The sequence below is a fragment of the Leuciscus leuciscus genome, assembly GCF_965113295.1.
Source record: "Leuciscus leuciscus genome assembly, chromosome: 22".
Lineage (NCBI taxonomy): Eukaryota > Metazoa > Chordata > Actinopteri > Cypriniformes > Leuciscidae > Leuciscus > Leuciscus leuciscus.
In genome coordinates, this window is record NC_138746.1 from 36,640,139 (window position 1) to 36,657,701 (window position 17,563).

Consider the following 17,563-nt stretch of genomic DNA (forward strand, 5'->3'; position numbering starts at 1 on the left):
CTCCCTGCTGTCCGGCCGAGCTCTCCAGTGGGCTCAATCCCTTTGGAACTCGAATGCTCAAGTGGTTAAATCTCTGTCAAGCTTCATTCAACATTTCAAGGAAGTTTTCGGCCAGACAGTTTCAGATCTCACCATTCACGATCAACTCTACAACCTTCGTCAAGGAAATTCTTCAGTGAGTACATACACTCTTCAGTTTCGCACCCTGGCGGCATCTAGTGGCTGGAATGAGACCGCCCTGATTTTCTGCTTTTCGACATGGTCTCAATCCTAATATCCGTCAGCTGGTGGTTGTATATGACGATTCCATGGGAATCGAGAGCTTCATTCAGAAAACCATTCGAGTATCTCAGCGCTTATCTGCCTGTGATATCCCTGCAACCGCTGTCTCTCCGCCCTCGGCTCCATCTGTCGCTCCTCCAGCACCCGAGCCTATGCAGATCGACTCCACTCATCTTTCTCCTACAGAGCGTCAGCGCCGAATTCAACTCAACCTCTGTCTTTATTGTGGGGGTGATAAACATCTCATCAGCAACTGCCCAGTTCGACCACAGTGCCTGGCGGTAAGCTCCATTCAAATTCCTCCTGAGATTGAAACCTTGAATCGCACTACTGTTCATTTGTTACCCTCTCGTGTCTCAGCGCAAGCTCTCCTCGACTCCGGCTCAGCGGGGAACTTCATTTCAACTCAGCTCCTTCAAAAATGTAACGTCCGTAAGCGTCTGAGTCATCAAGATCTCAGAGTCCAAACCATCCAGGGAAAACCACTGGGCCGAGGATGAATTCGCCATTTCACCCCCACACTGATGCTCCGCATAGGCTGCTTACACTCAGAGAACATCTCTTTCATGGTGCTGGAGGAGTCCACTGCTGAGCTCATCCTGGGACGCCCTTGGATGGTACAACATCAACCCATCATCGACTGGAAATCCGGGGAGGTCCTTCGCTGGGGAGAAAACTGTTCTCATGCCTGTCTAGCGTTCCTGTCCGGTTAAGAAGATCCAGAGAATTCCCTCTTCTTCTCCTTCGTCTTCGTCTTCAGTGGGAAGACCCAAGATTCCCGTTTGCTCCACTTCCATTGAGAGTCCAGAAGTCCAGCACCAGGTGGAGATTCCTGTAGAGAACAGGGCGTTCCAGGATGTGTTCAGCAAGCAGTTGGCGACCAAGTTACCACCTGACCGGCCATGGGACTGCGCCATCGACCTGCTACCTGGAGCCACTCTAACTAAAGGTAGAGTGGCTCTATCATTCGTCCATCTACGTCCCCTGCCGCTTCCAGCTTCTTTTTCGTGGCTAAGAAGGACGGAGGCTTGAGGCCGTGCATAGACTATCGACATCTCAACTCTCAAACTGTGAAGTTTAGTTATCCCCTTCCTCTGGTCCCAGCAGCCCTGGAGCAGCTGCTTGGGGCCCGTATCTTTTCCAAGTTGGATCTACGCAGTGCGTATACCGTATTTTCCGGACTATAAGTCGCACTTTTTTTCATAGTTTGGCTGGTCCTGCGACTTATATTCAGGTGCGACTTATATATCAAAATTAATTCAGACTGAGATGAACCAAGAGAAAACATTACCGTCTACAGCCGCGAGAGGGCGCTCTAGTTGGCGGAGTTATTCAGAAGCGACACCATATGAAGAAAATTCAATGGATTCAGTGATGTGGAATGAGATCGCGGGAGCTTGGTGAACTTGTTTACTCCCTGGCTTATGTTAATTTAGCCTATTCAGCTTCCCAGGTATATGTTCTTTATGCTATTGTGTAGCTGAATAACTGTTAATGTGCTGCGTTAACATACCGGACACCTACTCAGCCTGTTGTTCTGTGTGCTACTGTGTAGTTAAATAACTTGCCTTTCCAGATTAAATGTCTGTTCTTGGTCTTGGATTTTGTGAAATAAATTTCTAAATAAATGCGACTTATACTCCAGTGCGACTTATATATGTTTTTTTCCTCTTCATGACGCATTTTTTGACTGATGCGACTTATACTCCGGAGCGACTTATAGTCCGGAAAATACGGTAACTTGATTCGTATTCGTCGGGAAGATGAATGGAAGACGGCATTCGTCACGCCCTCAGGTAACTATGAGTATAGGGTCATGCCCTTCGGATTATCCAATGCTCCAGCAGTCTTCCAGGGTTACATGAATGAAGTCTTCTGGGAATATCTCAACAGATTCGTGGTTGTCTATGTAGACGACATTCTCATCTACTCCTCTTCTCTCTCAGAGCATAAGCGCCACGTCACTCTAGTTCTGGAGAAACTGAGAGCTCATAAGTTGTACCTGAAACTGGAGAAATTTGAGTTTCACACCACCACTGTGCAATTCCTGGGCTACATCATAGACCAACATGGAGTCCAGATAGACCAGAGGAAGGTGGAAACTATCCGGAACTGGCCCCTGCCCTCAACTGTGAAGGCTCTTCAGCGATTCCTCGGGTTCGCCAACTTTTATAGAATATTCATTAATAACTACAGTCCCATCAGTGCTCCTCTGACTTCATCTCTAAAGGGCCGGCCCAAGTCTCTGTCCTTATCTCCTGAAGCCATCTTAGCCTTTCAACGTCTCAAAGAAGCCTTCCTGACCGCTCCAATCTTGGTCCATCCTAACCCTGATCTGCCTTTTGATGTCGAGGTTTTGATGCGTCCTCAACAGGGGTTGGAGCGGTCCTCTCCCAGCGGCAGGGTGATCCTCCCAAACTCCATCCATTCGCCTTCTTCTCTAAGAAGCTTTCCTCGGCGGAGCGGAACTATGATATCAGGAATCGGGAACTGCTCGCCATCAAGCTCGCATTAGAGGAATGGAGGCATTGGCTGGAGGGAGCCAATCACCAGTTTGAGGTCATAACCGATCATCGCAACCTGGAATACCTCAGAGAGGTGAAAAGGCTAAATCCTTGTCAGGCACGATGGGCCCTCTTCTTTGCCCGCTTTGAATTCATCGTATCATACCGACCTGGTAGCAAGAATTGTAAAGCGGATGCTCTCTCCCGTCTTCATCATTCATCGTCCGAGGATCCTCAACCAGAATCCATTCTCCCTCCAGCCACAATCATCAGCCCGATCATCTGGGACATCGACAAGCAGATTTCCCAGAAGAACCTTCGTCATCCCGCTCCGCCGGGTGGTTCAGAGGGGCTCATCTTCGTACCTCGTCATCTTCGTGCCGCCCTTCTGGACTCCACTCATACCGCTTTGGGCTCTGGACATCCAAGTAGCAGGCGTACCCTCTCGCTCCTAAGTCATCGGTACTGGTGGCCGTCCATCTCGCAAGATGTTTCCCGGTACGTCAGGGGATGCTCAGTCTGCGCCATAACCAACACACCCAGAAGACTCCCGGAGGGCAAGCTCGTGCCGCTTCCCATCCCACAACGACCGTGGTCCCACATTGGAATTGATTTCATGACTGACCTTCCCAGATCCAATAACCACACCTGTATCCTCGTCGTTGTGGATCGGTTTTCTAAGGCTTGCAAGCTGATCCCTCTGCCTGGACTTCCAACTGCTTTCGAGGCCGCAGAGGCCCTCTTCAACCATGTGTTCCGAAACTTCGGCATCCCCGAAAACATAGTGTCGGATAGAGGACCACAGTTCATTTCAAGGGTTTGGCAAGCATTCTACAGACTCCTCTGGGTTACTGTTAGCCTATCTTCTGGATACCACCCTCAGACAAACGGCCAGACTGAGCGGAAGATCCAGGAGATCGGACTTTATCTGAGGCCCTAATGCCACCAGTACCAGGACAGCTGGAGCCGCTTCCTCCCCTGGGCAGAATACGCCCAGAACTCCCTTCGGCAATCCACCACAGGGCTCACCCCCTTTCAGTGCATCCTGGGTTATCAACCTCCACTCTTCCCCTGGTCGGGTGAGCCCTCTGAGGTTCTAGCGATCGACTACTGGTTCCATCAGAGCGAGAAGGTATGGGACTCGGCTCACGTGCAACTCCAACACGCAGTGTGGAGGCACAAGAACCAGGCCGATCGTCGTCGATCCGATCCTCCACAGTACCAGCCTGGTCAAAAGATGTGGCTTTCGACCCGGGACATTCGCCTCCAACTGCCCTGCCGTAAGCTGAGTCCTCGATATATTGGACCTTTCACCGTGTAGAGGCAGCTGAACGAAGTCACCTACAGGCTAAACCTTCCTCCGCAGTACAAGATCTCACCTTATTTCCATGTTTCCTTGTTAAAGCCCTTCACTGAACCTGTCACTTCTCCTCCCACAGACCCAGTTACCGGTGACGTGCCTCCTCCTCCCGTTCCTGTCGAAGAAGAGCCCATCTACCGAGTCCGCACCATCATGGACTCACGGCGACGAGGTCCACATCTTGAATACCTGGTCGACTGGGAGGATTATGGCCCAGAGGAACGTTCGTGGGTACCTCGCGAAGACCTCCTGGACCCAGCTCTCCTCACTCAGTTCCATGCTGACCATCCTGATCGCCCTGCCCCCAGGGGTCGTGGTAGACCTCGTCGCCATCTTCGTCCCTCTTCACAGTCGTCAAGAGCCGCCTCGGGAGGGGGGGGGGGGGGGGGGGTACTGTCAGGGTTCCTCCAGATTCACTCAAAAGTAGCCTAGTATGAGTGTTTACTCTAATATGGTTAATATTATAATGTTTAGACCCGTGTTTACTTTACTGTATTTGTGGATATCTGCTCAAATGTAGATATGTGTTATATGGTAACAATAATGTTTCATAGTTTGGAGCGGCTCAATCGCTTCTGTAAATGTTCTCTGCACGCGCTGTGAGTTTGAGTCACTCGCGCTGTGCGTTTGAAAAGCAAAACTCACCAAACATTAGGCTTCATGTTTTTACTCCAATCTCATTTTAACGAATGGAAGCATTAGAAATAACATTTGATAATCCATATATTTTTCTCTAGTGTAGTTGTTACTTAAGGGTTTATTTTTAACGTTTATTTTTATAGGCCGCATGCTATAGGCTATTGTTATTATTATTTTATGCAGCCCTACACGTATATGCATAAGGCACAACGAACCTGGTGATCATTATATATATATATATATATATATATATATATATATATATATATATATATATATATATATATATATATATATACAGTGAGGAAAATAAGTATTTGAACACCCTGCTATTTTGCAAGTTCTCCCACTTGGAAATCATTGAGGGGTCTGAAATTGTCATCATAGGTGCATGTTCGCTGTGAGAGACATAATCTAAAAAAAAAAATTCCCGAAATCACAATATATGATTTTTTAACTATTTATTTGTATGATACAGCTGCAAATAAGTATTTGAACACCTATCTATCAGCTAGAATTCTGACCCTCAAAGACCTGTTAGTCCGCCTTTAAAATGTCCACCTCCACTCCATTTATTATCCTAAATTAGGTGCACCTGTTTGAGGTCGTTAGCTGCATAAAGACACCTGTCCACCCCATACAATCAGTACGAATCCAACTACTAACATGGCCAAGACCAAAGAGCTGTCCAAAGACACTAGAGACAAAATTGTAGACCTCCACAAGGCTGGAAAGGGCTACGGGGAAATTGCCAAGCAGCTTGGTGAAAAAAGGTCCACTGTTGGAGCAATCATTAGAAAATGGAAGAAGCTAAACATGACTGTCAATCTCCCTCGGACTGGGGCTCCATGCAAGATCTCACCTCGTGGGGTCTCAATGATCCTAAGAAAGGTGAGAAATCAGCCCAGAAATGAAAGCTGTAGCGTTAAGTTCTGCCAGGAAGACTCAATCAGCGCGTCATGTATTACCTCACTTATAACCAATCATGTGCTAACACTTGCAGTATAAAAGATTGGTACTTATATTTGTCTGAGTTCGCAGATGCTGACGCTGCCAATTACGCTTCCATTCAGTTTGCAGAAACCGACGCCGGCGTTCACTCACTCGCGTTCGATTCCAACCATAACAACACAAGTATCGTTGATTAGATCTCAGCAACTTTCGCGGTGCGCGAGTGCGACACACTTGTGTAGGAAACAAGCGTGCGGCAGCTCGAAATCTCATGAGAGACGATCTCCACACAGGGTTTTTCAAGTTCAAGTTCCACTTTCAAGGTTTTACGTTGGTAGGCGCTTCCAGCGGCCACTGTTTACATGTTCCCATTACTATGATTAAACTTCTTTCAGGTAAGTACATTAACTTGCTACTCTACTGTTCCCTTCATCAGCGGTAAAGTTCAAATGACGACTGCCGATACTGCAGTCTGCAACGCAACACTGTAACGCTTTAAAAAGTAGGGCCGGATAGCTCGCTGGTTGTAGCAAGTGTAGCCTATATGCAAAGACTTACGTAACTGATATCCCACAGCGCAGTGGTAATCTATTTTCAGCGTCGTTTATCCCATACATTCATGGGAAGTTGCAAAATACTAACAACTGGGTTGCTGAATAAAATTAAAACAAGCTTAAGAGCAACTAAGATATTAAATCGGCTTTATATATATTACAGCTCGCACTCCTCATCTGCTCACTCACCATTGTGAGAGTGCCTTCCATCTTAAAGGAGCAGTAGGCCTACCTATTCAACTTGTTTTACGCTCTTTTCTGAATTCGGTATTGTTTCGGCATTTATGGAGATGTTTTTGTCAATCACTTCCCGACCGCCGGAAATATCTCGACTTATAACTGGATGATTGCAGACTTCAACCAATCAATAGGGGGAATATTATTTTACGTATATCTCAGCTCGTTTTCCGTAATATAACTATCTATTTTTCAAACATAAAACAACAGCAATAATGCCGTTAAATTATAACTAAAATAAATAAATAAATAAATAAAATGATACATGTAAATATATGACCAAATCATAAAGAAAGAAGCTGACCTTAAAGGAAGCAAGTTGGTCATTGGACGTTATGCATATGCCGTAGTAGACATGGTTATGAAGGGTATATGTTGGGCTTATATGGGTATGTTGCAGGAGTATATAATACAAAGGAAGTAAACGATACATTTACAGTGCTGATAATTCTCTAAAACTGTTCCACACTATATATATATTTTTTTTTTCCTTTCTTCATATCATCAAGATCTTTTAATACTTGCATTTAAGTTCTTCAGTAACGGAAATATGGTACAATCGCTGTAACACAAATGTTCTCAGCGACTACTTTAATCCACCAATATGCGTCATAGAAATATTTACGTAATAGGTATTTGATATTAAATGTACAAAGAAGGCAGACTAAGGATGCTCAGGTCAAAGGTCACAGACTTTGCCAAAATGTGATTAATAAAGTAGACCTAATAGTTATGTTTAAATTATATCATTCAAACCAATCACAAAAAAAAAAAAAAAAAAATCAGTCAAGAAGACTTGAGTGACGTTATATTTACTCATCTGTATGATTTAAATGTTCACGGATTTTTCTATTCAAGGGACTCACTTGGTTGCCATGGCCAGCGATCTCTCGGCCGTGAATAAAACTTCACTCATACAAGAGCAACTCGAGAGTAATGTCAGGTGTACGCTGTGCAGCTGAAAAATAGATTCTACGCTCAAAAGTCAACAACAGAATATCAAGTGTGATTGAGGTTGTATCTTATCAGTATGCCGTCACCTTACTTCAGGTAAGTATTGTACTAAGATTAATAAGATTAAGAATTAGTGGTTATTAAAAAAAATAAATAAATAAATATATATATCGAGCCTGCTCAGGCTTCGTTCATTCACGCTTTACAGAAATTATCCTATAGTGGCTGCTAACATCCTTTTGGGTTCGAAGTGGTGGCAAAACTTATGTTGTATGTGCTAACGAAGATCGGTTACATCGAGGCAGATCTTCTTGTTAGACGATCATGCTATTCCTGAGATGTTTATCTGGCAATCAGTAGTTTATCTGGCAATCAGTAGTCTCCAATTTCATGATTAAGGTCACGTGAGCACATTCCTGACCACTGCAATGCTATAGCTACGCACTTTAGTCTTCAGGTGGCTCTGCCCTTCAGCAACCCTTGTCCATCACCCTGCCTCCTCTAACAGTGATCATGTAAATTAGTCGCTCTGCTCTGCTCAATCCAGCTAGACAATATATCACTGAAGGTGTGGCTCCCTACACCTTAAAAGCTTATATTTCTGCAGTATTTGTTTATAATGTTTCGGTTTTCTTTTCAGATTCCTTTATTTCCCATCCTGATCACGGCCGGTTGTTCCTTCCTCGTCTACAATTACGAAATCAATGTGTGGTGGGTCTCCAGTGTCCCCAGGGTGTGTGTGAGGGGTTTGACTTGGAATGCTCCAAAGATATTTTCATCTACTATGCTGGAATTGTCATTGAGGGTGAGTAAAGTGCATTGTTTTTGTCAGTCCCTTGGATGCAGTCACGCTGCTGCTCCCCGGCACAGGGGGTGTAGTTTCAACAGCTCGTTTTGCAGCTTCGATTACTCTCACAGACATTTTCAAACTTTTAGCTTTATGTTCAAACCTGACTCTGACAAATATGGAGAGACTCAGAAGCGTCAAGATGTAGACACCATCATGTTAGTGGATGAATTATGTAGCTTATGCGTAGTAATCTTCTAGTCATTCATTAACTCATTCTGTCTCGATATGCTATAAATCATATTCTGGGAGCTGGATTTATGTAACTTTAGGGTTTGCGATGCCACTTATCCGGAAGGAATGCCGCACAGTCCCTCTCAGCTTTGTTGTAGTCCTTACAAAGCAATCTCTTTAAATTAAGTCTTCCATGTTTGACTGTGCATTGTAACTTTGCAGTTGTAGAAATGCTTTAACAGCAACATTACAGAAAGTGGAATTCATTTAACCCCCTTTTTAATTACCTTCCATTCGAAATGGTCTTCTCTTTCTATTTTCATATTCAGATTGTAGCCATGTTTTAACAGCATTCATGGCTCATGCACCCAGGGGAATTTACTTCAGATCTAAACACTCCGATCTTGCCATGGTCTTTCTTTTTCTGATTCACGTTCTCCCCTAATTTCTTTACTCTTTCTTAAGCACTCCAAATGACTCAAGTTCTGGTATCACATTAACAATTTTTAAAATTAGCAATACATTTTGTCCCTTTTATCTATGATTAAAGGGATAGTTCACCCAAAAATGAAAATTCTATCATTGTTTACTCACCCTCAAGTTGTTCCAAACCTGTATGAGTTTCTTTGTTCTGCTGAACACAAAGGAAGATATTTGGAAGAATGTTTGTAACCAAACAGATCTCGGTCCCCATATACGTGCTTTTGTAAAATAAAGAAAATATACAGGGTGTGCGTTCTGCCTGTGCGAAAACCTTTTTTTTTCTTGAGACGTCTATAAACTGAAACAAAACTCAGCGAATACTTCTCACACATTTATGAGCCATATACCTTTATAAACATTTAAGTGTGTACTTTTAAATGATCGGATTCAAACTGAAAACAAATATTCTCTATTTATGTAATTTGTATAAAACCAACAGGATGTCCAGTATCTCAAACGCTTGCTAATTATTTTTAATTCGACCACGCCCACTCGCGCAAAAGAGATTCACATGCAAATCTCCACATGGAACGCGAACGCCCTCGTTACCTCAAACACAAAACACCAAAACACTTCACAAGTCTCTGCTTTTCGTCGAGTTTGGAAGACGCGCTGTGAGCTTACATTGGATTTACCTCAGAAGAAGAACGCGATTTGAAGACAAGAAAGATGTAAGGTAAGAAATTCTTACTTATTAGTTTATGGTATTGTTGCATAAACTTCACATTGCAGTTGAACTGTTGCTAGATATATGGTGAATATTATAATATTTAGACCCGTGTTTACTGTTAAATACTGTTTGTGGATATCTGCTCAAATGTAGATATGTAAAATATGGTAACCATAATGTTTCATATTTTGGAGCGCGATCGTGTTTGAATGTATCATATTTTGGAGCGTGATCGCGTTTGAATGTATCATATTTTGGAGCGCGATCGCGTTTGAATGTATCATATTTTGGAGCATGATCGCGTTTGAAAAGCAAAATGCACCAAACAATAGGCTTTATATTTTTACTATTATCTCATTGCATATCATCATAACGAATGGAAACATTTGAAGTAACATATGATGATCAATATATTTTTCTCTAGCATAGTTGTTACTGAAATTTTTAGATTTATGAAAGATTTATAGGCCGCTATAGGTTATTGTTATTATTATTTTATGCAGCACTGCGCATAGCCTATGCCTACAAGGCACAACAAACCTGGTGTTCATTATATTATATATTGTTGGAAACATTTGTGTGTGTGTGTGTGTGTGTATTCTGTGAATTTTAAAAAGCAATTTTAACCAGAAAAATCTAAAATTTATTTCCAAAATCGTGCAGGCCTAGTTTCTCTTGATACCAGTATGTTCACTTTTTTTATTTTCTTTCAGGGACCAGATGCCACTGAGTCCTGCTGACTTCAACATTCACATGAGTCTCTGTACATGAACATGGTAAAGTGAAAATCAAACATCTTGGAAATGAAAGGTATGTACAATGTTTTTAGGAATGGCACAAAGGTCTCTGTCTTTGGATCATTGTTTTCAATGTGCTCTTTTGTCATTTGTTGTGTATCTTTGGATTATGTTGTGTTGTAAATAAATCCAAACAATCTAAAAGCCATTCTTTTTTAAATCTCCTCATTCTTTGTGCAAGGTTGCTCTGAATGACAGGGCCTGATCGCTCCTAATAGGGCAGTTAGGGGAGTGTCTTTGTCTTTCTCAGGTGTTAAAGGCTTACATATTAATGAGATGATCACGCCTCTTCGCATATGGCTTTCTCACACAAAACACGTCTTAGAAATTTTAAATCAATATATTGTCTTATCTGAATAAGCAGTCAGGGTGATTTTCACATAGTTTTGGAGCAAATATTCTAGGCTACGTGATACAATTTTCAAAAGTCTTGTGAAGAAATAATCAGTATGGGTTTCATGGCCTTATTTCAGTGACAATTTTTTGGGGTATTTTCACAAACCACGCATAAATGTCATTATCTCAAAACTTAAACTTTTACACATGCTGCTGATATATTATTGTAGCAGAGTTTGTGCTAAATACAGTGTAATAAGACTTTAGCCATGACAATGTCACAAGTAACAGAAATAAGCACAAATGTCAGAGCATGTCAGAACACCTCCAGGGCCAGAAAACAGCTCAGACCTCAGAGGGTTAAGGAGAGGATGACCGGGGCCATGTATTGCAAGATTTTGGGGAACAACCTCCTTCCCTCAGTTAGAGCATTGAAGATGGGTCGAGGCTGGGTCTTCCAACATGACAATGACCCGAAGCACACAGCCAGGATAACCAAGGAGTGGCTCTGTAAGAAGCATATCAAGGTTCTGGCGTGGCCTAGCCAGTCTCCAGACCTAAACCCAATAGAGAATCTTTGGAGGGAGCTCAAACTCCGTGTTTCTCAGCGACAGCCCAGAAACCTGACTGATCTAGAGAAGATCTGTGTGGAGGAGTGGGCCAAAATCCCTCCTGCAGTGTGTGCAAACCTGGTGAAAAACTACAGGAAACGTTTGACCTCTGTAATTGCAAACAAAGGCTTCTGTACCAAATATTAACATTGATTTTCTCAGGTGTTCAAATACTTATTTACAGCTGTATCATACAAATAAATAGTTAAAAAAATCATACAGATTTTTTAGATTATGTCTCTCACAGTGGACATGCACCTACGATGACAATTTCAGACCCCTCCATGATTTCTAAGTGGGAGAACTTGCAAAATAGCAGGGTGTTCAAATACTTATTTTCCTCACTGTATATGTGTGTGTGTATTTTGTAAATTTTAAATCCCAAATGTAACCAGAAAAATCTCAAATGTATTCCCAAAATCGTGCAGCCTATATGTAGCAAGGTTCAATGTTGTGGGAAGAAGGAAGGAGACAGGGTCGGCTTGCTGTGGAACGTGTGTCCCTTTTTATGCAATATTTCTCAAAACAAAAGTCGCGCTCTCAGCGCTCTCCAAACACAATCTCTTTCAAATAGCTTATTGATAACAATTTCTTTGACTCTCTGTAGCCAGCAGTGTGCACACGATTCAACAGCCACTCTCTCTCTCTTTGCTTCACACTTCCAGGTAGCTTTTATCCGGTTCCCCACGGCAATTACTGCAACGAGATCCAGGTGTACGTCATTACGCACTTGACCTACTGACGTGCGACTCGTCTCCCGACTCTCTCTCCTGTCACAGACGTCGCTGAACCACGCCCCCCTCGCCACACTATAGTTTCTCTTTTTTTACAGGAACCATATGAGTCTCTGTACATGACCACACATCAATATTCATGATGATTCACGCCTCCTCGCATAAAGCTTTCTTACACAAAACATCTTACAAATTTTAAATCAATATATTGTTTTATCTGAATGAGTAGGCAGGATGGTTTTCACATAGTTTTGAAGCACATATTCTAGGCTATGTGATACAATTTTCAAAAGTCTTGTGAAGCAATAATCAGTATGGGTTTCATGACCTTATTTCAGTGACAATTTTCTTTTTCTTTTTTCAAAAACAGAGCATTTTTTTTTTTTTAAGTAACTAGTCGGTGTTCATTTAAAATTCCAAACACACTGAAATGGGCATAATCTCTCGAATCATCTGATAAAGCCATTAAAGTTGTGCGTATCGTGCACACGCCTGATTTTTATGTGGGCAAGACTTGAGACTAAAGAAATGCAATAGGTTTTGAGAATTGTTTATATCTCACAATTCTGACTTTATTTCTCACAATTGCATGTTTACATCTCACATTTATGAAAAAAAAATGAATCTGAATCGTGAGATAAAAAGTCACCATTGCCTTTTGTGTTTTTTATTCCGTGGCAGAAACAAGCTTTTTTGGGACAGGATGAGAAACAGAGCAAGAAAATGAGAGGAAAACGAATGAGAGAATATGATAGAAATGACAGTCGAAGAGAAGGTACAGCTAATATAGTATTATTGTATAAATATATTTTAGTAAATGCAACAGTTAGTATCAGTCATTACTTGTCGGATAAGATTAGAGATAGTATGTTTAACAGGGAGCCACTAGAAAGTTATCCCATAATTCTTTAATCCTTTATTCCTCCAGTGAGCAAACCAGATGAAGAAAAAGAAACAAAAAGCTCATGCCGGTGTTGGATAAAGGATAAAAACAAATATTGATTTGATGATGATGATGATGATGATGATGTTTATGTTCAGACTATCAGGTCACTGTTGAATATGCACTTCAATTCACTTCACAGAAAATCACTATTGGAGGTTGAGAAGAGAGACCCCTGATGCTAGTGTCTAGAAGAGCTAGATAAATGCTTCGTTCAGTTTATTCATTCATTAAATAACCAGATTTTTTAAAGGTGGTTTAAACCCGTTTTTTTTTTTTTGTAAGATTAGTAGTTTAAATACAAGTTTTTATTTATTTTATTTTTATCTATATCTTTAATAAGTCAAATGTAAACGGTGCTGTATTACCATTGTGCATGAAATGTACTATATATATATATATATATATATATATATATATACATATACATATATATATATATATATACATGTATATATATACATGTATATATATACATGTATATATATACATGTATATATACATGTATATATACACATGTATATATACATGTATATATATATATATATATATATATATATATATATATATATATATATATATATATATATACATAAACCTACCATTATGAAATATGACCACATACAACATGGACAAATGCAGAAATTCAGACACAGGGCAAAGATGGCAACACTGTATATGTTTTTACTCAAACATATCACACAAACACATATCTGAACATATTTATTTCAGCCCATTACAACAACAAAAATTGCGGCCACAATTCAATTGAAATATTTTTCATTGTCTTGCTTTCTTTAAAAAAAAAAAAAAAAAAACTTTGTATTTAAAGATAATGTTGACTTAGTCATTTTAAGCCCTTCAAGAGAGCAAAAATGTTACTCACTGTTACTCACACATGTACATGTTCTCAATGTATACATAATAGGCAGAATATTTAAACTATTCACAAACATGGGTGTTGCACAGATTCTGGTGTCATCTAATGTTTGATAAGGAAGTGCTTAACACAAGAACCCTAACTATTACATTCATAGACAGACGGAATTTACATTTGTGCTTCATGCAAGAGTGTAAGTGATCATTTCTCTTCTGGGAACAGATTTAAATATTGTGACCTAGGTTCACATATTTTCAGTGTCAAAATGTATTTTGTTGACACTCTAAACCATTGATAAAACATTGCATATATAAGTGGATTCATACAGGAATTCATGCATAACATCCAGTACATTACATCAATTATAAGAGAGTCATTTTCGTCATGCCCCAAATTAAGAGTAACTATGTAATACGGTGTCCAAAAAAGAAGATAAACCAGTACTACAATCCCTAAGGTTCTTGCAGCCTTTTTTTCTGATTTGGCCTTTTTTTCTGTGACTGAATTTAAATGCTTAGCTTGCCGTTTTGCTACAAAGCAGATTTTCACATATAAAGGAATAATTATACAACAAGGAGCCACTAAACAAACAAAAGCATCTATTAGAAGATTTAACAATTTAACAACATGTATGCATTCTCCAATACATGTGTGGTTCCTCTCTGGATACAGTAAAAACTCATACAACAGATAATATGCATAAAAGATGTTGAATAACCAGTTTACAACAATTGAAACAATAGCTCTGTTATTATTGACTCTTATTGGATATCGCAAAGGGTCATTCACAGCAATGTATCGATCCACAGAAATAATAATCATATTACCAAGAGATGAATCGACAACAATATAAAGAATAAGAAGGAATATTGTGCAAAATCTTTCTCCAAAGTACCAGCATGGCTCAATCAGTTTCATTCCCTGCACTGGCATGAGAATCAGTCCTGTGATCAGATCAGCCACTGCCAGAGAGAAGATCAGCACATTGGTGGGAGTGTGGAGCTGCTTGAAGTGCAAGATGGAGATGATCACCAACAGGTTCAGAAACACGGTGAACACCGATGTTACAGCGATGAAAATGTACACAATAATGTGCTCTGCTTCAGGTCGGATACTTCTGGTACAAGACAAATTGTTGTTTGGAAAGCAGTATTGGATTGTTTGATTGTCCATGTTTGTCACTCCCCAGTTCAGATTCTGTGTGAGGATGTTTGTCAGTTTAGCCCCCTGGTCCTTGTCACTGACATGACTCAGTTTTATACATTCAGAAAGCACAGCGACCACCCCTTTCAACAATACAACCTCTCAAATCCACCCACTAGTTAAATATGCATAGACCTGATCAATCTGATCTATACAATATAGTGGATTAGCGAATCTAATAAAGCTAGTTTACTCTTACATTCTGCCTATGTAAGACAGCATCTGTTCTAACAAACAGCAGGCAAGTGCACTACTGTAAGAGCAAGAAGTCCAATCCATCGCCTTCCATTCCACTCAAAATTATATCCATGTTAATATACAATAAAAATGAAAGATTGAATCTGGATATTTTCACATTTCCAGTATAGGGCTACCACCAATTTATGTCCCTGGAAAAATCTCAAGAATAGAGCTTTAAAATATTATTAGACTGTTATGCAAAGGCAAAATAGAATAACTCATTTAGTCAAAACTTAATTATGACCACAATTTGTCCTCATAAACTATGATCTGTCCTTTGACAGCTTTGGTTAAACTATGCTTAGATTAAGTCGGGGTGTACAATGCTGCTCCTGGAGGGCCACTGTCCTACAAAGTTTAGCTCCAACTTGCCTCAACCCTCCTGCCTAATAGTTTCTAATTTGCCTAGTAAGACCTTGGTGTGTTTATGGTGTTTATGGTGTTGCAGGTGTGTTTATGTGGGGTTGGAGCTAAACTTTGCAGGACTGAAGATCCCTGGATTAAGAGAAAATGGACTGACCAAGGCAGAGCCGGAGGGGTGAGGTGGCCCGGTGAAGCCATAAGGTTGACGATCCCAGGTGGAGCCGAGGGGGAGAGGGGCCAAGGTGGAGTCAACTTGTCGATGGGCCAAGGTGGAGTGACGGGCTCAGAGGATTGAGATAAAGCCAGGGGAACGACATCTTTTGGCGAAGCTTGCAAACTGGAAGCCCCAGGCAGATCCGAGTTGCTAGGGGATGCCAATGAGGGAGGATCCGAAGGGCTTAAAGGAGCCAGCAAAGACAAGGCTTGAGAACTGGTTGGTTTAAGCAGAGGAGTTGGGAGTGGGAGGCTGGGTGGGAGCAGGTTTGGAAATAATCTCTTCCTATTCCTTAATCCCACAAGGGTTCAAGTTCATCATATCCACAGCAGCGCCAGGAGTATGGACAGGGCTCCACTCCATGCCTTCGTATTCTGTTAATATTCCCACTGGAACGGATACAGGAATCGGCTCACACACCTGCTCAGACTGAATTGGCTCAGGTGACAGACATGGCTGCAGGAATTGACTCTGTAGTGGGCATCGGCTCAGGCTCTTGGTCCGTGGCGGGCATCAGCTCCGAGTCTGTGGTGGGCTGCGGTTCCAGATCCGTTGTGGGCATAGGCTTAATGCAGATGATATTATGATGGAGGGAGTGGAGTGGAAGGGCTGCGGCGGAGTTACTCCGTCGTCCTCCACCTCGCCGACAGTACAATGCCCTAATATTATGTCATGCTGGAGGTGATAACAAGGAGGTGCAGGTGAACATAATTAACACCCTGGGGTCGGCGGTCGCGATGGCGATACCTGCTCGCTTTTTTTCTTATCAGTGCAAAAGAGACACAAAATACTCTGTTGATTTTGATCTTACATATAGGTGTTATACATTATTCAAAACTGTTAAATGTCTTCTTTTATTTGTGTACACTCATAATAAAAACAAAATGTTGTGTTTTTCGTAAAAAATAAAGAAAATAAACATGATGCACATTCTGCCGTCTCTCTCAATGTGAAGTTCATTATGAAACACGACAGAAAATGAACTGTAACTCAGTCAATGTTTGTCACACAGACTTGAGACGTATGTCTTTACAAAGCTTGGAGTCTCTATTTTAAAATTATGTAAATTATATCAAAAACAAATATTCTCTGTTTAAGGAATCGGTATGAAAGCAACGACATGTACAGTTTCTTCAGTCTGTGCTCATTAACTCTAATGTGACCACGCCCACGCGCACACGAGCGATTGACATGCAAATAGTCCACGTGAAGGAACGCAGACCTGTAAACGCCCTCATCACCTCTAAACAAAGAATCAGAGACTTCAGTCCTCCTCTGCTTTTCATCGAGTTTGGAAGACACATTGTGTTTGTGCTGTCCTGTCCTGTTTACCTTGGATTTACCTCAGAAGAATTAGAAGAACACGATTTGAAGATGAGAAAGATTTTTAAGGTAAGACATGTCCTCTCATAATAGTAAGCATGTTATTGTTATATAAACTTTATATTGTAGCAACTAGTCAAACTGGTGCCAGACTAAAATGTACGTTATGAAATGAGATTGGAGTAAAAACATGAAGCCTATTGCTAAATTTATATACATGTACACAAGGATGTTTTTATGTTCGATAATAAAACACAGCATGAT

The 17,563-nt window shown here is 41.1% G+C and overlaps 1 protein-coding gene across 1 annotated transcript; it reads right to left on the reverse strand.

Moving 5' to 3' along the window:
- Positions 1-14,136: 14,136 nt before the first annotated feature.
- LOC309486887 (trace amine-associated receptor 13c-like) lies at positions 14,137-16,538 on the reverse strand (the record flags this gene model as incomplete). Its single annotated transcript, XM_082154354.1, has 3 exons — positions 14,137-15,196; positions 15,920-16,267; positions 16,429-16,538. 3 exons carry the CDS (start codon positions 16,536-16,538, stop codon positions 14,158-14,160), a joined length of 1,497 nt encoding a protein of 498 aa, XP_082010480.1. The 3' UTR covers positions 14,137-14,157.
- Positions 16,539-17,563: the final 1,025 nt, after the last annotated feature.